This window comes from Magallana gigas, chromosome 9 (assembly GCF_963853765.1).
Source record: "Magallana gigas chromosome 9, xbMagGiga1.1, whole genome shotgun sequence".
Lineage (NCBI taxonomy): Eukaryota > Metazoa > Mollusca > Bivalvia > Ostreida > Ostreidae > Magallana > Magallana gigas.
Genome location: NC_088861.1, coordinates 8,743,917 through 8,770,574, shown reverse-complemented (window position 1 = coordinate 8,770,574; position 26,658 = coordinate 8,743,917). Strand labels below are relative to the sequence as shown.

Here is a 26,658-nt window from a genome sequence, read left to right as displayed (position 1 = left end):
AGAATATATCGGCCCCGGCTCTAAAAGCACGAAGCAGTTTAAGACTTAAGTAAGATTTGCACAACATGATCAATTATTTTGAATTTGAAAAAAATGAAATGCTATAATTAAAATATGTCTCGATATTACTTTGATGTTTACAAATTCAAGCGTAATTTTATGATAAATATTATTTCTATGAATGATAAGAATTTGGACGTAGGTGTAAGAATGCTTTATCTAGAGGTCTTTATAACTCCCTTTCTACTCATCCATTTCTACATAACGTACAAATGTCGTAAAATGTAGGGAGTTCTTGACAATTATACATATGGCACATTAATTTCCATGTGCATAAAATATTATCGCTATATGTGATTTTCTTTAATATTATTTTTTACATTGATACACCTCATATTTTTATCGACGAATGTGTCTTAAAATCGTGTGTAAATAATATTTTTATGTTGCATTCGGAAAATCTTTTAACTCCATTGCTAGCTTTTTATTACAATTAAAAGATTCCAATGCTTGAAGAACATGAAACTATTTTTAGAGCATAAGGTGTAAAAATTAAATTAAACCTGTACATGTTTATGAATTTTATACAAAGGAGGAAAAAAATCTATCTATTTCTACTATCTGTACCATGACCCTGTTTATTTCAATGATGCTACGATGACTTTGGATTTTGATCTTAATGTTTTATTTAAAAAAAAAAATATAACTTCATTTTATCCCACTCTTGTGTGCATACGTTAATGGTTATGTTTCATCTGAACAGAAATCCGCGCCTTTATACGTCCTTAGCTTTACCAAGGACGTGTATAATAAGTAAGTTTTTGCACATTTTACTCTACCTTTAACATTCGGAGACATATTGTATTCTTCTGCGACTGCATTAGCTTCAGATCCGCCGACGAGTTCACAATGATCTTCGCCCAGCCCATCAGCGTCTCTAATGCTTTTGAACGTAGCCCCTAAGCTCGAACCGAGGAATAACTTGTATCTGGAATTAATAAGGCATAGACAGTAAAAATGACAGCTATGTATGGGGGGGGGGGTGTTTGTATGTGTGTGATAAATTGTGTCTCTGCTTGTATATCAAATATAAATGAATATTAATATATATATCGACGATATATATATATATATATATATATATATATATATATATATATATATATATATATATATATATATATATATATATATATATATATGAATATCAAATTTGTGGCATTCATTTAAGAATTGATTCAAAACATGAATATTGAGTTAATGAGTCTTTCAAACAGCCTGTTTTTTATCTTGATATTCATAGGGCTCAAAGCCAATGTAATGTAAATGAGCTAAACATAAAAAATCTGACCCTATAAGATGACTAAAGCCTTACAATGGCTTAATAAGTGTTTTTGTACGGTCTCAAGTTACATGTACATCATGTAAAAAATGTAAAATGAAAACGAAATTATCCATGAAATATTAGGGTTGGGGTCAATTACTTTGAAATGTAATTAATTACTTTTAAATTTCAATAATTTTGTCAATTGCTTGCAATTACAATTACATTGATTTTTTAAAATGTAATAAATTACTTTCAATTACTTTGACAAATGAAATTAAATACATTTCAATTACTCTTAATATCTTATGAATATATACATGTAGAAACAGCATTGAGACACACAAAACATTTTTATGGTAATGTCATTAAAGGTTTGCGATCAATTAAATCATTATTTATAGATTTTGCTTTAAAATTTATATTTTAAAATAACACATAAACATTATAATGGGTACTAATTCCAGTGTCATTGGGTTCATTTTTGGTTCTGAACAAGATGTTTTATACTAAACTTTTAGTCAATACTATATTTGTTTTTGGGTATGACCTTATTAGACCTTTTCTAGAGTGTCATGTTGTAAAAACACATAAAACATAATGAGACACTTAATACATATAAAAACACAAGCCAATTAAAACAGGTATGTAACCTAAACATTATTATTAAGTTTCTGTCTGTCATTCTCCTGTTAACCTTATATATGTACATGCATATAATTGTTTACATTTATTTGTACTGATAAAATATACTGCTTAAAGCTTAAATTTAATAAAGAACTGGACTGAATATGACACTTTTTTAAACTTTTAACTTGAAAATAGTAATTGAAATGTATTTGAAAAGAAATTGAAAAAACATGATATTTTTTGAAATGTATATAAAAACGAATTCGCTCAACATGTTCAATACTTGGAATATGCTGACTCAAACAGGCGAATACGCATCAAAACCTCCAAATAGTGTAATTTTTTTCTAGAACTTCAAGGCCTTTTCTTTTCTAGAGTAGGTCTGTGTTAACGTTTTTCTTATAGTCTATATAAGGTCTAATGAAAAGCAAGCCTATTTCAATCAACAAAAACGTAGAGAGATGACCCACTATACATTAAAAATATTTTGAATCCCAACAATTGAACGTTTTTGAAAAAAATAATACAAGTCCTTAAATTCGTTGCCAAAGTCATAGACACATGTAGTATTAATACAGCTTATTTTCTTGTGTCTGAAATGTCTCAGTGGTTAAAGAACAAAACATAAGCTATGCTAAGAGAACTAGGGTTTCCCGTTGTTGGTTCGATACTACCGAAATCTAAGGTCACATATATTTTGTTCTTATCGTTTGTTAAAAATATGAAAGTGTGCATTGCAAACTTGTATTATTATATATTTGAATAGATTTAATTGCTTCACAATCTCTTAAGGTAGTCCTATACTCGGCACTAAATGGGCTCAATCATTAAAAGCTTAGCTTTAAATGATAAATATACATTCTAGCAATACATATACAAAATAAAATATGTATGTTTACATGCTAGTTTGTTTGTTATCACCTCTCAGACGGGTGTACCCCCTTGCGAAAATTATTGACAATTATGAAATTTGCCAGACGTCCGTTTTTCCTAAAAATAATTACCAATTTTGGGAAAATTAGAACTGAACATTGAAAATAGAGTATAAATATTTATTTAAGCCATATCTCATCAATAATTTTGAGCAAATTTTTGTAAGTAAGTACGCTTTATGGACCTGATGTATCAAAATAGAATGCAAAAACTGCACTGCTAGTATCGCGTTTGGTAATTTTTTAACTATTTTATGGACTCAAACTTAAATTCATGGTGTTTATTCTATAGATTGACATCTTAGAAAAAGGATTTGGTAAAATAGATTATGTGTTGACGGATTACTTTTCACGCTATAAGCTCTAAACCAAGTAGACCCTGACGAAAAAATCCGTAAAAATCACATTTTGCTACAGTTTTCTGCCTAGATCTGTCAACAATGTTAGATATCATTAAACATTAATTAATTGACGATTGATTAAATTCGAAATAGCTTCTGTCTCTAAACTTAAACCGGTTTTAGTAAAAGAAAAAGAAAAATTCGGGGGGGGGGGGTCAAAACAAAGAAGATATAAGCATACCTGAGATCCTGGTTAATCAGAAACTTCGTTTTTCATTTTACTTTAACAGAATCGAGTTTCTCAACATTAATCATTCCTATCTCTCATAGAATACATATATTACCGCTCTAATTGCTTATTATTGCCATTGTTTACAACAGCGATGTAGAGCAAAATCAATACCGGGTATCTAAAACGCTTTGTAAAAGTCGAACCAATATTGTAAAATCCGTATTATGACGTAGTGCGATACTCGGACTACTTAAACTTTGATAGACAGCTCCATTCTTGCTTTTTTCTATATTTGTAAATTTACTCATTTCTTTCATTAAATTCATGAGCAGAATAAATTTCTTTACACAAATATATTCCCCCCTTCCCAGCTATAACACTTGCCTTTCATTATGGTGACATGAAATATAACTAAAAATGACAGCTCATTGGTTTTTTTTCTAAGTGCAGTCAGTTTTTACTTTGTGTCAGTATACCTTTTTAAACAGTATAAATTAATGCATAAATTAACACTAATTTAAAATTACCATTTTGGCCACACCCTGCATTAAGAACCCCTACCCTATACACTATATGAGTGTTTTGGCCCCGCCCTAGATTCATATCCCTACCTTGGAAGACATAAAATTTAAAGTTGTGATAGCAGGCTTTATTTTCTTTCTTTATATGCAGTCAGTTTTTATTCAGTATCAGCTAAAGGAAAAAAGACGATTTTTATACATTAAATGCGTAAACACCATATGATTATTTTGGCACTGTCCTAAAGTCAAAACTCCTACCCCGGGGGACATGAAATTAAAACTTTTGGTAAAGGGCTTTCTTGTTTACAAAATTATAAATTCAGTTTTACTTACAGGTGTATGAGAGTAGAGAAGAAGATTTTTAAACATTATCTGCATTAACACTATATGGCCATATTGCCCCTCCCCCTAGGGCCTGAACCCCTGACTAAGAGACCATGAATTTCACAATTTAGGTAGATGAGTTCGTGGAAATCAGAACCATGGATTCGACGTTTTCCCCATATCTGTGGGAATAAAAAAGAAGATATTTTAATATTTAATACTTTTCACTATATGGCTATATTGGCCACGCTGTAGGGCCTAAACCCCTGTCCCAGAGGTCATGAATTTCACAATTAAGGTAGAGGGCTTCATGGACATTATAACCATGCATTTCATTTTTAACAAAATATGGGAGTAGAAAAGAAGATTTTCTAAGATTTATTATATTTTTACTATATGGACATATTGGCCTAACCATAGAGCCTGATGTAACACTTCCGTCTTATGGATCCACTTGAGGGTCAGCTCAAACTTAGTAATAACCAAGTCCAGTAGTTCTTTCACAAGCGGCTTTATTAAAGCGTGATCGTATAGTCAAAGTTCCAACAATTTAAAGCAGCCCAAATCAAAGAATCTGCTCAACTTCATTTTACTTGGGTAAATATAACATTTTACTTATGATGGACAGACCTTACTTGTTCGGCCCATCTACGATGATCATGAGTGAACCTTTAATGTCCAAATTTCAGAGTTATATTTTATTTCTATATAAAGCAACAACACTGTCAGAACTGTCAGAAATAATATTGTGATGCACGTTGTGAGTCTCCGAGTCCGAGTCTCTGAGTCCCCAACCTGGGTGTGATGTATCGCTTACGCATAATACATTCATTCATACATGGCTTAAAGGTTACAAAGGTTAAATAGCATTACAGGCCTAACTTGAAATATCAGGGCCTTCATTGCGGACACGAGATGCCAAATATGATAATTTGTTGATAATTCGTTTATATTTTTTCAGTTTGGATTTTACTGTGCCAGAATTAATTAGCCTCACTTAGGACTAAGAGTATTTGGATGCAGGCTTTGGGTGTCCCGCCTTAGTATGACGCATCACTTGCGTGCAATGTTAAAGTGTCATATATATGAGTTTATGGTTTAAAAGGTTACAAAGGTTATTAAGAATATGCAATACATGACTCAATAAAGAGTACCAGAGCTTTCGATGCAGACACAGAATCGCCAAATACGTTTTATGCACCTGGTTTCATAACATCATTTTGAAATAATACGCAGTGCTACAAGAGTCACAGAGTTCATTCTGTTAGTTATCATTAACACAATTCATTGCGCAGTATCTAGGTTTTCATATCCTGGGTTTACTAGGTAGGTATCATGGTGACCAATATGTAATACTAGCAATTCAAGGTCATAGCATGGCTATCTGTTTACACTGAACCCCTGACCGAGGAGTCATAAATTTCACAAATCAAGTAAAGGGGTTAATGGACATTATAACCATGCACATTAAGTTTTAAGAAATATATAAAGGACTACAGAAGAAGATTTTCTAAGATTTTATAAATTTTTACTTTATTACCATATTGGCCCCACCCTTGAGCCTGAATTCCTGACCCAGGTGCCATGAATTTCGCAATTTTGGTAGATGACTGCATGGACATCATAGCCATGCAGTCAGTCTTTTCCTCGCATGTGGGAGTAGAGAAGAAGATTTTTGAAAATTTGGTTTTTTTTTGCATATTTGGCCCCGCCTGTGGCGCCAAAGGAGAGGCAGAGCAATGAATTTCACAATTTAGATTCCGCTTACTATAGAGATGCTTTACACAAAAAATGGTAATAATTGGCCATGTAATTTTTAAGAAGAAGTTAAAAATGTAATATTGTTAACGACGACGGACGAAAACATATAGCAATAGTAAACCCAGGTGAAATACAAAAATTGTGTAAAATAATTAAGAGTATAAATATATCCTCCTTTGTACAACAAAATCCTGTTACAGAAATGATATTTTAACGACCCATAAAATAAAATCCATCTTGAGACACTAAGATGAGTGCAAAGAAGGCGTGCTTTATGGACGGATGACGTCAGCACGTGGCGAAAATCTTAGTCCTTGATCGAGTTCGTACAAAGTAAAGTAATGATCTAGTAAATAAAAGGTGCATACAGATTGCTAAAATTTGAGATATGCTTTCTTTCGATGATGCTTCATACAATAGTCTAGTTCAATAAGGCTTGACTTTAAAGCAATTAACGTTATAATTTGCGTCAATTTTGAATGACGGGGAAAATGCATATTTTGTTTATCAGAGTTACCTTTATGTTGTGAATAACAATGCTGAATTCGATCACGAAACAAAGATATGAGATGATAAAAAATACTTATTTATCTACAGGAAAAGTTATACCTCATTTTGAATATAAATCTATCGAGTGATATTGACAGCGAATTTTAGAATGTTATAGAAGATGGATGGAGGTTCAACACCTTCATAATTTTACATATTGCTGAAAGAGGAAAATGCTCTTTTTTACCAAGCAAATTATATGCGCGGTCAAACAACAGAAAACAACAAACCAAGTGTGTTAGCAGTATGGGACGTACGGAGATCTATTATGGAAATTTTTAAATGTTTATCCATTTCGGAAGTCACTCGGAATATCTCGAACAATTTTTCAGCTTTATCACCAGGGTACCTTTATTTTTAATGCAATGCCAAATCCCCGTAGACTTTTTTTAGCCATTTGTTGAAACCTGAAGTCTGGGGGGGGGGGGGGGGTTTACAAAGGAGATTTCTTGGGATTTTTTTACTATTGAATAAACATCGTTTGAAACCTGAGGTATATATATATATTAAATAATTCAAGAAAATGTGCATAAATATCTTGGGACAGACTATAGATCTTGACCTTAAGTTAATATTGAAAATAACGCTCAAGAATACTTATGAATTCTTCATATAGCTGAAAAAATATTACTAAAACATATGAAACGTTTTAAGTTAAACTTCTCCAGATTTTTACTTTACCAAATGGTTATTAAGTCAGTTTACTTTTCAAACTTTTCATTTGAATTCAGTTATTTGTTTGTATCTTATACATCTATTTAAAAAAAAAACTTAAGTCTTTAGTGACATTTGTAAATTTCTTTGGTTTAGAATGAACAGTTTTGAATTAATTGGACATCTTTTTTATTATCTGAATGAGAGCGGAGTGAAAGGGGGAGTAAGTATCATTATTTTTGTTATTTTTTCTTTAAATTTCATAAAAAAATTTGTTTATTTTTTTTACGTAGTATTAATTTTCATCTCAGTCGTTCAAAATCCAAAAGAACTCATTTCAAAATCTTCTCAAGCATTCGAAACATATATATGCGACGCGACACCAAGTATTCTTAATAAAGTCCGTCTCTGCACAGCTGCACGGCAAGATAGGGAGCTGTGGTGTAGCTGGTTCTCTTGACAAGTTTTTGTCCGCCGGTACATGGACTAGGAGTGTTGTTTTCGGCCATTGAATTTCAATTGTATAACACAAAATTAACACATTTTTTAAAGCATATGGAAAGAATCTAATAACCTGGTACTATTGCACAGCTGCACGGCGAGATAGGGAGCCGTTGTGTAGTTGGTTCTCTTGACAAGTATCTGTCCGCCTGTACAAGGACTAGGAGTGTTGTCCAATGATACGTTGAGGGAGTACCAACAAGGGGGCGTGGCGCTCATACAAGCTGTAAGAAGAAAAAGGCATGACAATTGTATCATCTTTTAATCTCTCTCACTCTCTCGGTCAATTTTACTAAACTGGTTCGTGAGGCCAAGGTATCTGCACCCCACACTCGTACCATGGTTCACTGCGCCAACCAGTGTTCCCTCCAATAGTTAATATGCTGAATTCATTGCCCACAGATAGTCTTGCATAGCCTGAAACGAGACACGAACTTTGTTTTGAATATGAATAATTGATTTCAACAAAATTTGTTCCAGAAGGTCGTTTCACTTCTTTTTTAAGTTTTGATTGTTATTGAGAGGATTAAATTTTTCACACACATTTTTTGGCTTAAATATAAATGGCGAAAACCAGTGAAAATAATTCTTCATATAGCATATTTAGATAGAAATATGTGTACACATCGCCTAAATAAAGAGTAGTAAACAGAAACAAATTAAAATGATGACTCATTTGCAACACTGAAATAAGAAATTAAGGTAGTTCCTATGCTCGGCTCTAAATGGACTCTATCATTAAAAGCTTAGCTTTGAATGATATAATACATTCTAGCAATACATATACATGTAGATAAGAATAGATTAGAAAATATATATGTTTACATGCTAGTTTTGTTTTTATCTCACATCTCAGACAGGTGTACCTCTGGCAAAAAGTATTGAAAATGATGAAGTATGCCAGATGCCCGTTTTTCCTAAAAGAATTTTTATCAATTTTGGAAAAATGAAAGCTAGATATAAAAAATATAGTGTAACATCATTATTTTTGCGCAAATTGTTGCTAGTAAGTATGCTTTATGGAACTGATATATACAAAATAATGCAATGCATATACCATGTTTGGTCCTTTTTAGGATGTTATAGATTCAAACCTAAATCTGTGGTGTTTATTCTATAAAATTACTTCTTAGAAAAGATTTGGTGAAATAAATCATATGTTGACGGTTTACATTTACGCTATAAGCTCTAATCTAAGTTGACAGTAAAAAAAATGTCCGTTATAATCACATTTTGCTACCGTTTTCTGTTGAGGTCTGTCAACAATGTCAGATATCAATTTAGCATTAATCAGCTTGCGAAAAAGCTTTAAATTCTAACCAATAATGGTGAAAAAAAGTAATCGGAGGGGGGGGGGGGGTTAAGAACAAGAAGATATAAGCATGTATTGGAGATCCTTGTTAATCCGAAATTTTGTTTTTCATTTTATTTTAACAAAATCGAGTGTCTAAAAATTAATCATTTTCTATCTCTCATTCAAACATTATCGTTTTAATTGCTTATTGTTGTCATTGTTTACAACAGCGATTAAGAGCAAAATCAATACCGGATAACTAAAACGCTATGTAAAAGTCGAAACAATATTGTAAAATCCGCATTATAACGTAGTGCGGCTACTTTAGCCTGGTTTGAAGCTAATAAAATCAAATCCTTTCAGCCTACTGTTATATCGTTATTATTTCCAAAACTTTTAACAAACTCATTAACTATGTACAACGTCATTATCTAGTATAGGGTATTTTCACTTCTTCCTGATCTACACTATATTCAAAAGATGAGAAAATTCGCAAGATCGAGCTTTCGTCTTACTAATTGTTCGTCAATCATACATGTAGGAGTATCATTTAGTAGATAAATATATCAACACCATGGGTCAATGTCTAATACAATGTATACCTGTACAATTTTTACCACTCATAATAAATTTAGGTTGTTCAAATACTACTATAACTGCCAATAGACGGATATGAATTCAAATCATTGTGAACACGGAATTGGTTTTCGTATGTATATAAATTTCCGTATGCTTTTATACATACGTTTTAAAATGATTGGTTGTTAAGACGACAGAAATCTAGTAGCCAACCGTAAAGATATAATACTATACTGCAATCCCTTCTGTCTGGCTCAAGCATAGTTTACCTGTCAATGCAGGTGCGCCGCTGTATGTCCCAGGGAGAACTGCATCAATCTCTTGTCCCCCAACCAATTCACAGTGGTCAGCCCCCGCCGTGCCCTCACCATCACCAATGTTAAGAAATTTATCTGTTAAATTTCCTCCAAGAAAAATCTGGTACCTGCAATTATTTTTAAAGGGAAAAACTATCCAAGATGTACATGTTAATATACGTTATTTATTTCAAAAGATATGAATCTGTACCTGCCGCTTATATAGTGATACATAATCTGATAATTACAGTTGTAATGTATGTAATCTTATTTATGTTACACGAGTTATATTCTCATTAATTTTGATTTCTTTAAAAGTACCGTGTTTTAAAGTCACAATGACACTTATTAATGTTACCTCCGAGTTTACTTTGAAAAATAACGCAACCATTTTTTTTTTTAGAAATTGGAATTGGTTATGCCTCTTGTTAAAAAACTGACCGTATAAGCATATACTGGTGAAGTATTGAAATGTTTTTAACATATTGTTATACAATTAGAGAAAAAATAATATTAGAATTTGAAAATTAAGAAAAAGTAACAGAACAAAACAAAAGTAAAGAACGGCAAACAAAATAAAACATAAAACAATAACTAATAAAACAAAAGAATAAGAAGAAAAAGTAAAAAAAAAACCAACAAAATAAGATAGAATTCTCAGCATTGCTTTCAATAGTTTACCTTGTTGAGTTACAAAGTTCTACTCCGACAATAGGAGCGGAAGTATATTTGGTCTTCATGACGTATCTCTTCCCGCATGTACATCCGTTCCACGCAGTATCATGATCAAAGCTATACTCATACCAACATGATGTCGTAGTGTTAAAACAGGCTAAAAGGTGGATTATATTAAATTAATGTGACATTTTCTATACTATGTATTATATGCTTGTTGTTCCAACGATCTTTTTAAATATTTTAATTCGACTCACGAGGTTCTGGTGGAGTCACTCCGCATTCGTACCATGAATTGTACTTGTAAGGGGTCGAGTTGCCTATCGTTCCAACTGTAAACGGTTCACCCCAGTTAGAACGCTTATATCCTAAAAATAAAAATATTCCGCTACAGAGACATATTATATTGTCATTTTTTGCAATGAATTCCCTTTTTTACATACACATGTAAAAGAACTTCCTGTCTCAAAGTACCCATAACAGTTGGAGCTGTTGTAAAATCATTTGCCACTATAGCCTCAGTTTGGTATCCGCCTACAAGTTCACAGTGATCCGCTCCTGAACCATAACCATCACCAACGCCGAGAAATTTATCCGTAAAAGCGGATCCCAAAACTATCTTATACCTGAAAAATGATTTGATTTGAACATATTTTTATTGCACATTATTAAAATTGGGGTTGGGCACAAGTTCCAAAACTTTGACCGCCCTCTCCCAATACACAGATATAATACAATTGAAATTGGTGTGTACACATCAAGGTCACTAGATATAATGGCAGTTTACATATACACTCAACAAAACTTCTTAGTGTTCAACCTAATAAATAGACGAACTTATAAATATTGAAATTAAAAATTAAGAAATTTTCAACATTTTGTAACTGATAAGATTTTTCGTCAAACACATAAATTAAACAAGACAACAACGATTGAAATTGATTTCTGGTGTTTTTCAGAAGGTGTTTAAATAAGATTGACAATATTTTGTGATTGATATAAGTCTTTAGTGATATTTTAAAACGAAAAACACTTAACATGGCCAAAATGATCATGGAGAAAACAACCTCCGAGCCCTGAGCAGAATTTAACCAAATCAGAAGTGTTTATGATAAATAGCAAAGGTCAAGGTCTCGGGTTGCAACCTGAGGTCAAGGTCAATGCATCGTTCTTAACTATTTGAAAGTTAATTGTAAACCAGTCACACCAACGAAAAGACAAATGAATATGCTTAATTGATATAGTAAATACATTTTACTGGGTGAACACAAGTTTAGTTGAGTGTATGCAATCAATATGTATATAATAAACAATGGTGAACATATAGTTTTAAGTTAAATCTTCCTATTTTTTCTGCTGTAGTTATAAACTAATGTAAATAAATGTTTTTATTGTCACCTTTATATATAGACTAAAGCAGATTAAGAAAACATCTTAGAAACATTTCAACAAAAATGCAATTATTGGACGAAATTCGAAAACACTGCATAAGTGTGTGCTGAAACTTATTATGAAGTACTGCAAGGAAGATTCAATCCATCAATTAGTCCTTCTTAGGGAATTAGAGAAATCGTATCAGTCTTGCAATTTGCGACTTGTTCTTTCTATATTCTTTCAGCTGTAAGAATTTGGTCCTTTTGAGTTCTGAAAGGAATCCATTAAGGACATGAAAGAATAATTAAGTGTCAAAAATAGGTAACCAGGGATTAACACATGACAGAGGACTTGGTTAAATGTTGTTGATTATGCGAAAATTTACCTGATCATGTCTAGCATCTACAATTGACCGAATTCCAAGACAGGCAATGAAAAGAAATGTTACCTAAAAATAACGGCTATTTACTAGTCCAGTAATGCTTATATAAAAGTTTGTCTAAACATGAAATAAAGAAATTTCATAGTAAACAAGACACCACTTATGTATTAGATAATGGATCCACATTATGTCAGCTCAATCCTCCAATAGACTTTTTTTCCAAAATGGATGTCACATATTTTTATACGGAATTATCGAGGAAAAAGACAACCAAAAATGATACCTCCTCCAGGAAAATGATCCCACACTGTCACCTACTTGCAGACTATCGAAAACTGTTACAGTGGTAACAACGTTATTGTTGACAAGCCAATCGTGTTAAATCGTTCGTGTAACGTGGGTGATCGTTCGTGTAACGTGCGGGATCGTGCGTGTATCAGGAAAATTGGTTTGCGTTTTTTACCGTGCGTGATCGTGCGGTTTTTTCGTTTTGTAACTTTTTTTACGGAATGCCAGGATTCATTCTTAAAACGAAGACAAGCAGTTTTTGTAAAACAATGTGAATTTAAAACTTTTTATTATATAAGAACATTGACAGTTGTAAACATTCATTCTCTCTTTCGTCCTTAAATACATTTTTTTTATTTCTATAGCTCATTCAATCCTTTGTTCGGTCGAGTTAGTTTTGCTTAATTTTAAAATCTGCCTATATCAAGCATCAATTGTGTCTTGACAAATAATTTCAATCATATTAGCAAAAGCGACACGTTGAATGAAAGCGGCTAAGCTACCCATTCCCCGTTTTAAACTAAACGATTATTCCCGACGTTTTTCTTTCAAATGAGAATACGATACGCATTATTATCTAGTAGATTGTATACACATTTGTTTGAAATGAAATTTATTTAGACGCTTTAAAATTTAGAATAAATAGAAATAAATCAATTATTTACTGTACATTATGAAAATATTGGATGTGAAAAATCGAAATTCTATGGAACAAGGTAACAAATTTACCTGTATCACGCGTAATTAAATCGTACGTATGAGAATTAAATTACATAAACAGTCAACTCGTATGTAAATAATTTCGTGTAGTTTATGCATTATCTTCATTTCAATTACACGTAATTTTCTTTAACTTATGATTGAAGTTAATATTTGTTATGGAGACAAAATATTAATTAGTAAATCCTTTATATTTGTGTATGGATGTGTAAAAGTGTTAACTCGTAAAATACAAAACAGTGCATGACTAAAGTACATGCCGCTTTTCAATACCACACAAACATAAAGCAATACAAATTAAAGTAATACGTTTCCTTAATTCTAATCTTAAAAATTAATTTTGAATTTGCGTGTTTAATGGTGTAGAATCGTTCGGTTGCGTGTTTTATCGTTTTTGTTCGTGTATCGTGAAGATTCAGTAAGTTAGTGATCGTCCGTGTATCGTGCGTGATCGTTCGAGTATCGTGCGTGATCGTTCGTGTATCAGAATCGTGCGTGTCGTTTGTCAACAATAACGTTGCAACCACTGTACCTGGTGCAGCAAACATTCATAGTTTACAATTTGTAAACAGTGTAACTTGGGGCCGCGCGTATTTTTTTGTTTAAACAGAGCTAGCACAGTTATACTAAAATTCTTGAAAGGCACACAATAGTATCCGCCTGTCTATATTCTGTCCTATACATATTTATGCAGCACATTGTCTAATTGCGAGTATGTCATGGCTCCCCACAGCGATGTGTAGAAAGTCACTTGTCTCTACTTCACACAATATGACGTCATAATCAACTTTGACATCACGATCTACATTCCTTTCGATAGTTCTCAGGGAATGTATCGTAACGTTAAAAGTAAACTAGATTGAAATTGTGAAAAAAACCTGCTTGTTTCCTTTACATAGATGCTGCTGTTTATGCTAGATGTACAGAATTCATTCATATAATTATCAATATTAAAAAATCTGAAGATTTAAAGCTTTATTTAAACTAAAAGTCTATTATGAAATAGTGGTTTAGAGACCCCTGTTATGTGTAAACAACTGAATAAAGAAATTTTAATACATATACAGCTTGGCGCCGTCGAGGGATAATTACAGTTTTTGAATATTTTAGGTAAAATTAGTAGAGCATACGGGTACCAAAGTTAATCGTGCTTGGGAATTTTAATTTAAATACCTTTTGATTAGGAACATCTTCCTTATTTTGGTGATTTGGCGAAATGTTTTAACAATATCTTTAATAAACAAAATATCTATTTGAAGCCCAAGCAAGAACTTCAAAGTGTATGACATAACAAAGGATTTTTCTTATATAATATTTCTGATTTAAAGCCATTAATCACCTGCACCGATGCGATTTAATCAGACAATATGCAATGTTAGGTAATTCACGTCACGTGACAACGAAGTACATATGACGTCAAAAAATGCATCAAATATTATGTTTGACAGTTGTCAATATATGATATAAAAATTCTAAGAAATTCTCCCAGTCGTTGATTTAAAGAATATCGTTTTTCAGCCGTATTTTTGTTCCCGGACACCTTAACATTGCTGCGATATTATTATATACTCTTAAATACCTCAGGGTTCAAACGATTTTTATTCAATAGTATGAAAAAATCCAAAGATTTAAAATTTCCTTTCTCTTGCTTGACTTGTTTCAAAAAACGGCTAAAAATTAAAAAAAATCACGAGGATTTTGCATTGCAAAAGACATGTATTGCAAGTGACTTTCAAATAGATAAACGGTGTCAACATTTCATATTAGAAAATCTCCGTACAAAATCTGTTGTGAACTTTTTAAGAGTGAAATATGATAATGAGTTAATGAAGAAATCTTGAATTTTTTACCTTTTACCGATTTCAATTTTAATTCTTTCACAGGTATGTGTATTTTTTAAATATCGTCCAAAAATTGACAAAACAATACCTTAGAACAGACAAAATAAGCCAAAATAAACTAATCGTCATCTTTCATATGTATGTAATATATAATTATGTATATTTATCTCGTTCAAACAGACATCCGATGTAAAGAAAATAATGACCCCCGGCCCGTAGAATAATGACCAGGGGTCATTTTTCGACGTAGTGTATTGAACCCCTCCCTCTCTTGTTGAAGAATAACTAGATTTTTCTAAGGAGTGAAGACCAAAAGTTAAACATGAAGAAAAATGAGCCCCACTGTAAACAAGAACAGAAAAAGGTTACCCCTGTCGCGTGTACCCGAAACAACCGAGAACCGCGGAACAATATGTTCGGTTCGGTTTCGGTTCTGTTTTACCAGATTTCGGTTCGGTTCCGATTTGTGTAATAGAATCCGAATCATTTTAAAAACGGCGTCGAAATTGAACGACTCAGTAGTGTGACTTGTTTGTTTTTAATAAATATTGACATGTATACAATTGGCCATGTATACCGATGATTATTCACGCATCCTAAATAAAAGTTCATTAAACAAAATGGCAGCTTACGATTCGGACATCGAACATGTTGTCAGTATTTGTTAATAGAAATGTTTAGGGTAGGATTTTTTTCTGGATTAAATAATAGTTAGATTGAATTAGAAAAGCCAGAAGTCAAATCTATGCAAATACAATATGGGGAAATCTGCGTGGTTATAGGAAACAGAACACGGTAGGCATTACCTACTATACATTAAAAATATCATTTTGTGTTCCAACAATTGAACGTTTTGAAAAAATAATACAAGTCCGTAAATTCGTTGCTAAAATCACACATAGTATTTAAGCATCGCACTTTAATGTGTCTGAAATGTCTCAGTGGTTAGAGCACCTGACATAAACTAACCTTATATACCTAGGGTTTTTATGTTATGGGTTCGATACCACCAAAATTAAATGCAATATTTCTTTTATCGTTTGTTAAATATTTTAAAAACTGAATATAGTTAGAAATTATGCTTTTGCAAACTTGTATTATAATATATTCATATAAATGGTTTTGGAGCAATATTGCATGTGACGTCATAGAAGCACGTGGAATGATCGATGTTATAAAATTTCAAGATATCTAAAACGTGTTAGTTTTTTGTTCATTAAAATACATACGTGATATGACTTTCGTAAACATGGGGGCAAACAATTTTGATTCTTTAAATAAGCATTTTTCGTTCCAATGTAAATCTTTTAGCTCTTAACTAGCACGTCAAATGAAGATGTTCTTAGACAACATGCTATTGTCCTTAATACACTACACTCTAGAAAACACAAATTGTATTTGCTGTGAGCCCGTTAGCTGTGCGCACCTTTACTTGTAATGATCGGCGTCAAACAAGGCTGCTATATACTAGGTTTCTTTTTCTTCTTGTAATAGACTATGAGATACAACAGACAGTCAAATGAAGAGAGAACAGGGATGCGATAGCACTATAAAACAATGCTTGAAAACATTGACTTTGCGGATGACAATGCCCTACTGTCATCAACAATGAACCATCATCAGTTCCAGACAATAAAACTTAACGACAAGTCAGCAAAGGGTGGGATGAAGGTTAAATGTTTAGTATTGCAAAGTGGTGAAGCCAAACAGCAAGAGTGAAGTCAGTCTGACAGTCGAAAAAGGGAAGAGTGGACCTTGCACAAATGTCACTTAAACGGTGGAGGTACCACTGACATCAAGAGAAGGAAACCGATGATTGGTGTATCCTTTAGGAGGTTAGCCAACATCCTGAAAGCCACGGGTATCAGCAGAAAGTCTCCGTCTTAAAGAGCCTAGTCCTGCCTGTTTTGTAATTTGAATATAAAACTTGGAAACTCACTAAGACGAAGGAAAAGAGAAATGTTACATTTCAGAACAAGTATTAGAATGATTGTGGGGTCAGGTGGCGGTAACATATCCAAAACATAAAAGTTCTGAAGATGGAATGAGCCAAAAAAATCAATTGCAAGGTGAAGAGCAGGAGATGGAACAGGATTGATCACATAACAGGGAAATCGAAGGATCGAGAAGATTACTGTGCTGTAGCCCTCGGTCAGACAACTTAGGAAAGAAAACATGATGGCAGATGGTGGATGATGCAGGCTGGAGCTCCTGAAACGCTCCACGCTGTGCTGACTCAGACCGGCTCTATTGGGGGAATGATGTTTTAGTCTTTTGTTATACTCCTGGCAGGGAGAGAATCATGTAATTAAGTGTATAGTTATTTGCTGTGTGTAATACTAAGAATCCTGTTATATGAAAGAAACATCGTCGTTGTAAAATCTTGCAAGCCAAGCTAAAATATATATGTAAAAATGTTCATTAAACAGAACAAAGAATGTACTAAATTTTCATCATGTCGTTAATCACAAGCGAATGACAAATTGCTCGTATGAAGGAATACTGAAGTGTGTATTTAATTTGGTAGCCAGGGACTAATCTAAAACAGATGACTTGGTGAACAGTTGTTCTGACACGCTCATGCTGAACATTTACGATCGACTAAATTACGAGGCAGGCCGTGTGTCACATGAAAACTATTTATATTGAACTATTGAAGTGGAAACTAGTGAAGTAGAAAACGGCATCATACAGTCCATCGTAAAAAAAATATAACCTTTTGGCATAGTATTTCAGATACCTGTTATACTTTGATGTCTGATTAAAGAACATGGTGTGTCAGGTCACCTATAGCTAGTCTCCCGGACTTTTTCTAAGACATTATTGCAGATTTACTGGGGATGGAAACGACTTTTGGATTAACTTTCGTATGATGTAAATATAATCACTTTACTGTTATTTACTCTGATATGTTTGCATAAAGGTGGGTCATTTCATATTTCACTGTGCTATAATGCTCTTCCTATCATAGTCAATACGCTGTCGAGGGTAATATAAATTGGTCAAATATACATTTGTCATATGTATCTGTTCACGGTAAAACAAGCAGAAATAGAATCCCCGTAAAAAAGCTAAAAACAATTAGTAGGATAATTGAATACTGGAAAACCTCTTCTGACACAAATAGTGCGGTTCTAAACTTGTTAATAGTAAAACCAAATGCCTAAATTGATTGGTTAATCACCTGGTAGGACTACATAGAACCACGCCCACATACGGGGCGGAAGGATACTGAGTTCTCCGGACATAACGGGTTCCCCAGTACATCCGTCCCACGTGTTGTCGTAAGTGAAGTTATACTGGAACCAACATGAAGCCGGTGTTTTGAAGCAATCTAAAGAAACAAATAAATTATTTAAATAAAGCCCGTCAGAAGTCGATTAATTTTATCATGTTTAAACAATTTAATAAATTAATACTTAATTAGATGCAGCACAAACCTGATTTAAAAAAATATTATCGACTAAAAATAAACAATATTTTCAAACCACTATATTTTATTTGATTACTTTTATCGACTTCGCTATGTATGAATTTTAAATTGAGTGGGGTTTTATATAATGAATAAAGACATTTAGAAATAAAATTTAAAAAAAAATGTATGCAATATAGTTATATCGATATAATTTGTTTGTTTTAAATAACGTAAAGTCACAAAATATAAAACAAAAATATAAAACTAGAAGTTAATTATATTTTATATAGTGACAAGACAACAACACGAAGGAAAATAAAAATGTTGCATATTGTATGACACAGCGAGCAAAGCAATAGGCTGTGTTTAACTTTCTTATAATTGCTGCAGGTTGGTGATGCGATTATCAGATTTAAGTTATTCTTAAATATTTACATTTTCAACCGTCTTTGTTTGTGATAGCATTACGAGAGTAATTTTAAAGCCTATAGCCCATTAATTTTATGAAAGATGAGCGACACAAAATTGTAATAATTTTGGTCAAAACTTTGTCAAATCTATCATAAAGCCCTTCGGCCTTTCTTAGGTTTGACCACGCCCCGACCAAAAGTATCACCTCATATTAATCAAAAAATGATTCCTTATTACTTAATTTAAAGAAAACGACACAAAGTCTTATTAGGTTTTATTCAATGAAAGAAAATAGAAATTGTTAGCTGGCTATTATATGTTTTTGTCGTCTTTAATTTATTCCATTTCGCTTCGTATTTACGCAAGTGCAGGTGAATGTAAATACTGCAGCGTGACGTATATCATGAACAAGCGGCCTAGTCTTTCAGTGAGGCCCGGTGCCTTCAATAACTTAATTAATTGTAAAATATTTTTAAAAAATGCACTCTCTGTGAATGCATATTTCTGACTATAAACATCATTTAACATCAAATTCTATCTATTTCTAATTTTAGACAGCAGTTGCAATCATGCGGCACTTTAATCAATGTCAAAAACATCGGTTTGTTTACACACGTAATATGGATTGAGTTTAACATTTTGTAAGCTGATAGGTGTTGATTAAGAATGCGTGATATCCACAGTATAATAATATTTCTTATATTTCTTCTTATATGCATTGTCATTATCGAAATTTAAAATGCTATCTTTGAGTACAACTAATAATGATAAACTATCATGCAAACAAAACACCAATAATTTGTCAAATTAACAGAAAGGTAAATCACTTGGCTTTTACCAGGTATATCTAGGCATAAAGAAGCAGAAGATGTCCAAGTTCCATTCCCTCTGCATTTAGAGGTCAAGACAACTGAAGTATCCGAGTTGCACGTGTAACTTAGGACAGTTCCGACCTTGGTGGATGTGACCTTGACCCCAGTGGAATTGGTGTCAGGATGATCAATAGGACAATCTAAAATATAGCTCTAATTTAGTTTTTAGTTTTTTAATGTTGAGTTAAAATAAGATTCCATAAACCAGTTTAGAGTATTCTAGCATTTCATGTTTATTGAATCAATGGTAAAGCAGCGTGTATGAGTGTTCAAATATTTCCGATTTGCTTTTCATTTTTCTAACATCAACAAAAGTACAATTAATTTATTAAGCATGGTTCCAGGTTTTAATAATGAACGAGTTTATATTATAAACTTGTTTTCAAATTTTCCAAAAAGAAGTTCTTATTGTTTATGATCATACAGTAGAACATCGTAGTTTATATCATTAGTTTACCACATCAAAATACAGAATACATGTTTGGTATATAAATTTATTTTGAAAGAAAATATTTACGAGAATAAGATATAACGGGAATGTTAATTCTGGGGGTATGAACAGATATCAGCATATACTTTTTTTTTAAAAAATTCTGAAATATTTTAATATGTAAACATTGCTATCATTGTTACATTTAAGTACATGTAAATCTTCATATGTTACACGGGATTGCCTATTGTCAGAATGCATTATTGTTGGAAATTTTATATAAATACCAATATCGCGTAGAAGTAGTTTGAATATGATTTCCATATGCTTGAAATATTTGCTTTTATTGTATTCATGACATATATATTTTTCATTCTTATAACAATATTTTCCATTTTTTGATTCTAGAAATAGTACACGCTAAGAATAAAATAAACGAAAGTATATTTTTATCAGACTATTATGTAAACCTGATTTGACGCATTTAGGTCCAGTTGCTGTGCTGACAGAACTGCCTCTAGCTGGACAGGACGCAGTTTTTGAGTCAAAATACTCCTGAAGATGAAGTAAAAAAGGTATACTGGTAATACTCTCGTAAACTTTTAACTTTATAACAAAATAATATATAAATTTCTCTAAAATGCATTTTGTACACATATTTTTAAAAAGTTATATTAGTTTGAAGTAAATATCACCTGTGGAATTTCATTCCTTCCAATGTAGATAAATTCAGGATCCGACGCCATGTTAGATGGGTCTGTTAAGACGTCACTATGTGACAACTCACATTCTAATCGTTTTCGGTTGAAATTTAGCGAAGCACAAAAACGTCTTTTCGAACATTCTCTAACACACATGACCATTCCAATCGGAGAAATCTTTTCCATGATAAATCCAGATAATCGTGACTCCGGTGTAAAAAGCTCATAAAGTCCTGCTACAGAGCCGTTTATTGAGAGGAGAACAAATATGATTTTTAAAATTGCAGTCATATTTGTCAAATGGAGTTTATCAAACCAATCTAGCATTTAATAAGAGTCCTTTAAAAACTCAAATCTAATCGTGATATACGAAGAAAGAGAGGCGTTTATAAAGTTTTGCAGTCATCATTGATTAGTTCTAGACCACTGAGAATCATGATTGATGGGCCAAAAACCTATTTAGAGCAAAACTTACTACTGAGAATTGATTTACAGGGAGTCAATATCAATATGCGTATGTTGATTAAATTAATGAAAGAAAAGACAAAAAATTGAATGTTAGGATTACGTCTAATAAAAAAAACCGAACAAACAAATGTATATAATGAAAATAAAAATTTAAACATTCGTAATTAAAAAAAAAGGTTATATATTTTTTTAAACTTATAACCTGAAAATATTACAGTTAAAAAAACGTGATATATGAATACATTTTACATCAATTTTTAATTATGATTTTAATTATTGAAATATTTTTTTTATTTAATTACAGGTGCAAAAACTATATATATAATCACATTTCCCCCGGAGGAAAGGACTGAAAAGACATACAGTTTTCACGGAGGGGATCTCACTCTTAATACAGGTACTGGTTTAATTGTATATAAGATAACAGGGTTGTTATTACATTGTTCTTTAGAAGGAACAATACAGTTAATCCCTGGGGCCCGTTTCTCAAAAAGGCATAGGTCCAAACGTACGCTTAGTCCGGACTAAATTGGGGACTAAACCTCAAAACCAGACTAAGTTGCGTTTCACATAAAGGCGGAAACTTAGTAGGGACTAAATTTGGGTTTAATTATGCGCCTGCTAATGGGACGGCGAAAGTTCTTAGTCTGTGCACAAAAATGGCGAGTGTTTTGTTTCTAAGGCAAAATAAACACAGAATGTTAATTTTGAGTTGTTTTTCTTTGTTACGAGGGAAAACATTCACATTTATTAAAATATTTGTACATGTACGTATAACTTTAAAAATGCCTATTGTTCGATAACTGTTTCTATTTATAAATTAATCAAGATTTAAACAATTTGAAAAATAATGGTTTGAACTTATTAAACGTATGTAATATACATTACTACTCGTTAATGAAATTTACCTTAAGTACAAAGAATTATAAATCGGTATACCCCGATAAATGATATAAGCACAATATTTAAGAAGATGCTAAAATTCTAAATTAAACAAGATAGATGTATATAAGCACGAATAGCTTATTGATTTTTAAATCATTACTCAGTAAGTATAGACTAGAATTTAATGTTTCTAATCAAATTTGAACCTTTCTAACGAACTTTTTTGCAAAATATTGAGAATACTCCTAGAAATAGGAGCAACTCAAAATGTTTATAGATGTAATTTGTCCTTGTGTGTGGTTGTATGTTCCTTATCTATAACCTACAATTTTACAACACGTATACGTTTTCATTTTCATTTTTTTTTTACTCCTAGTATCTTTACAAAACCGTATAAAAGCTACATGTTATTTGAAATGTTTATGAACTCGCATTTAGATAAAATCAATTTTTGTTTGGTAAAATATCACTTTTAAATATGTTTTAGAATGCAGAGTGTATATCAATTTTAGATCTATTTACAAGCGCTTAGACATTGAAAATCGACAAGTTTTAAATTTGCCAATGACAATGAGAGTGAAATATTTGAATATAAAACGGGGGTGAATAGTTCCCTGTATACGTATAAATGAATTTCACCCCCCCCCCCCGAAAAACTCAAAAAACAAACAATCAGTTGATTAAACAAAAAACAGAAAAGGGAGTAGGGGAGAGCCTGGTCTCAAATATTGAAAAATTCCTGTGTTTTTAATTGTTTGCAATATCTTTTAAAACTATTATCATTTAAATCGCAGAAAATCATGAATCGTTTCCATGTCATTGTCTACATTCTTTCAATAATGGAACAAAGGATGGAACTTTTCTTCCTTCTGTAGACAAGGTTCATGTACATGATATTACACAGTAGATATTTTCGATTTCAGTTGGTTGCTGTTTAACTAATGGACATGTTATTTTCTATGAATAATTTAGTTATATGATAAAAAGAATCAAGCCTTATCCCAGCATCTAAAATTGTCTAAATATATATATGAAGCATGACTTATCAATCTGCAGACGTATGCCGGGCATTATGCGGGCTTATATACGGTACCCTGCCCCTGCATTCTAGAGATATTTGAATTTTACACGAATATTGTAGTTAATTTCTATGCATTGTTTCGTTCAATTAATATGTACGATTGGTCTCAATATCGTCTACAATACATGCATTTATTTGTCATATATTTGGTTTCTGAAACCTCTTATATCAGCCTCTTTCATATCAACTGTACTTCTCTAAAATTTCATTATGTTAAGAAGTGTAAAGGCATTTGTTCTACTTTCATAAATATACACTATTATGAATAACTTGATCAACCATGCATATTCGGTGGTAAAGTATAATAGTGATATGTGTACTCTCGAGTACATGTACTATAAATTGAAAAATCAATCCACCACATATAATCATAGCCTTAAAGCAAAACAAAATAGCATATGCGCATGCTTAATACCCAGCGGAGATATCTAAATTCTGGGACATTTAAACCCTAACTTACGCCTCTTTCAGAAACGCAGTTTAGACCCGACTAAATATTGGCGCATCTTTGTTAGTCGGACTAACTTAAGCCCAAATTTACGCCTTTTTGAAAAACGGGCCCCTGATATCTTATTTATAATCAAAAAATTAATAACAAGATTTCATTTTGCCTATCTTCAGATCCCACCAAGGGGTAACAATGATTTTTGCACGTTTCACCCTTATCAGTATTATAATACATGTACCTACTAAGAATAACTTGAATCTAAGTTAATAGTGACAGTTGAAGAGTTTGTCGCGAATTATTTATATTTAATAACATTTAAGTTATTTTCCCTATCTTACACGTGCTCTCCTGGTGCAAAGTTGTGCAATGGAAGTTTCTTGTCAATTGATATTTTGGTTAAAAAGGAAAAAACTGATATTAGGTACATAAAAGTACAAAATGAATCAGTTAATGAATATTTAAGAAAATATATCCATCCGATTTTCTATAAACCGAGATTTCAACACCCTCGAAAATAAATGTTGATACTTTAAAATATCCATTGAATTTTATAAACTAATTTTTTTCTAACAGTTTTCCTGTCCGTTAATACTGGCATACTGTACACGTAATACAAATCTCTGTGTTTTCTTTATAGCGATTTTGGGTGTAGGAAACTCCCGCCAAATCAAGTTAATCACCAAATGTCAACTATGTTTGTACGGATATAAGCACATTCATAAACGCGCTAATTCAGATCCATGCAAACATGTTCCAAAATCGTTTACCGCCAAATATTGTACACGCTAAATATGATATGTGTACATCATTCAACATATATATCAAGGGGGTGCTAATTGTAATATTTTACTTGTTTTTCAATGTTTCATTTCTTCACGGACAGAAATATTTCATTAATTGTTAATTCCTTTTTAACTTAGAATTTTATTTGAAAACTTCAAAGTTGACAATTTCCAGTTGTTTTATAATTAAAGCAACAGTATCGATTGAATTGGTTCATTTTAAGCGAGTATAAACTTTGATTTTCCACAGTCATTGGTTTCACTTTCTCATGTTAACCCACGTAAACATATTAAGTACATTAAATATTTTTTCAATGAATCATGTGCAATCCTAGTATCAAACTTTTAAGGGACAGCTGGATACCGTATTTTAAATAAAATCAATTATGAAATTGTCAAATATCAGACTTTAACTGATACCAACGGTGTCAAGCATTTTAGTCATCCGAACGTTATATTGGAAGGCATGATTAATTATTTGTGTAAAAGACTCGTTTTGCTGCAGAGCATCACTTTGAGATGTCAAACCGATTTAAAAAAAAAAAGAAAATTAGAATTATCTGCGAAACCAATACTTTGTTCAACGATACATGTACAATGTGGTACAATTTGGGCTTTACGCCAAAATGGACCTTTAAAGATGACAAGATTGTATTTAATTTCATGAATTTAACGAAAAATAAATATATCTTCTTTTTTTTCTTTTTTTTTAGATTTAATAAGTAAGATAACTCATTCCTTTTTAATTGTCCATACATGTAATATCTTTGAAAAAAAACCCTGTACGAGCAAGCATACACCTTCTCTTGATTTAATATGATAATGAATGTAGTACTGGCGTGTGTGTACAATAGTGTTTTGAAGTTTTAGCCTGTCGGGATGTGTTTATAATTGACTATGTTTGTACTTTTGTCTCGTGACATGTAACAATGACTTCATTAGATATTTTTATGTAATTAAACTGCCATGTTCAATAAAAAAAAACCCCCAATGTTGCTGTCTATCATATATTTTTCATTAAATTCATAACTAACAGATTAATTTGTGCAATAATACTTATTTAATCGACATACGAAGTTTCAATGAAAAGGTATTTTTGTTACCTTATTAAAAAAAAAAGAACATGTTCTGTCACTTTGGTGCACAGTAACGTTGAAAACATGACGTCAAGATTAGGCACAAACAGTTAATAGAAATATTTAATATTTATATCACCTTGAGTTTTTTGTGCTTTTCGCAATACAATTTAAATCGGCACTACATCACTTGACGTCAATTTTTTTAAAATTTGTTCAAAATCATAAGTTCCTCGAAGTTTTTTTACTCTTAATGCATGTCTCTTCGTTTACAGTAGGAAAATCCCTGAATGTCAGATGACGTCATCTATTCTTTTGATCATTTTTTTAACAAATATTCTACTCTCTTTTCTATTGTTTAATGTTCAAAAAACACATTAACCACAACCTCATCAAAATGTGTTGGAGTGAAACACAAATTAGCAACTAATTTTTGACTCATTTTTTCCACCATTGAGCATTTTCACAATTTTAATCGGCTCTTTCCATAGGTCAATTTGTACTGTTTATACTTTTCGTTTTTCATGACGTCCGGTAAATAATAAAAAAGACAGATTCTGTTAAGTTCATTTTGATAATTTGGATTATGTGTGAACAACTTAATCAAACAAACCTGAGTCAGCTAAATTGTCATTTTAAAACATCACTTCCTCCAATACTTAACTACTTTTCTAATAGGATTGGTAAAACATAAAAGCCACTCAAGAAATGGCCAAAAGGTATAACTTTAGGCACAACATACTTTTGCAAACATTTTTTGATTTTCCATTATGGAATCCAAAATATTGACAATGATGCTTAAATATTTCAAAATAGTTATATACTAATTTCAGATCAAAGCTAAATGATTATTAATCATAAAAATACATCT

The 26,658-nt window shown here is 31.9% G+C and overlaps 1 protein-coding gene across 1 annotated transcript in view; it reads right to left on the bottom strand.

The window, feature by feature from the left end:
- Positions 1 to 864: 864 nt before the first annotated feature.
- Positions 865 to 26,658, bottom strand: part of LOC105343789 (uncharacterized) — a 78,072-nt gene continuing 52,278 nt past the window's right edge. The window contains exons 8-10 of the mRNA XM_066070817.1: positions 9,912 to 10,066; positions 7,843 to 8,186; positions 865 to 988 (exon numbers count right to left, since the gene is read on the bottom strand). Of these exons, the coding sequence (XP_065926889.1) occupies positions 8,062 to 8,186; positions 9,912 to 10,066 (280 nt within the window). The 3' untranslated portion in view covers positions 865 to 988; positions 7,843 to 8,061. The remainder of the gene's footprint in view (positions 989 to 7,842; positions 8,187 to 9,911; positions 10,067 to 26,658) is intronic.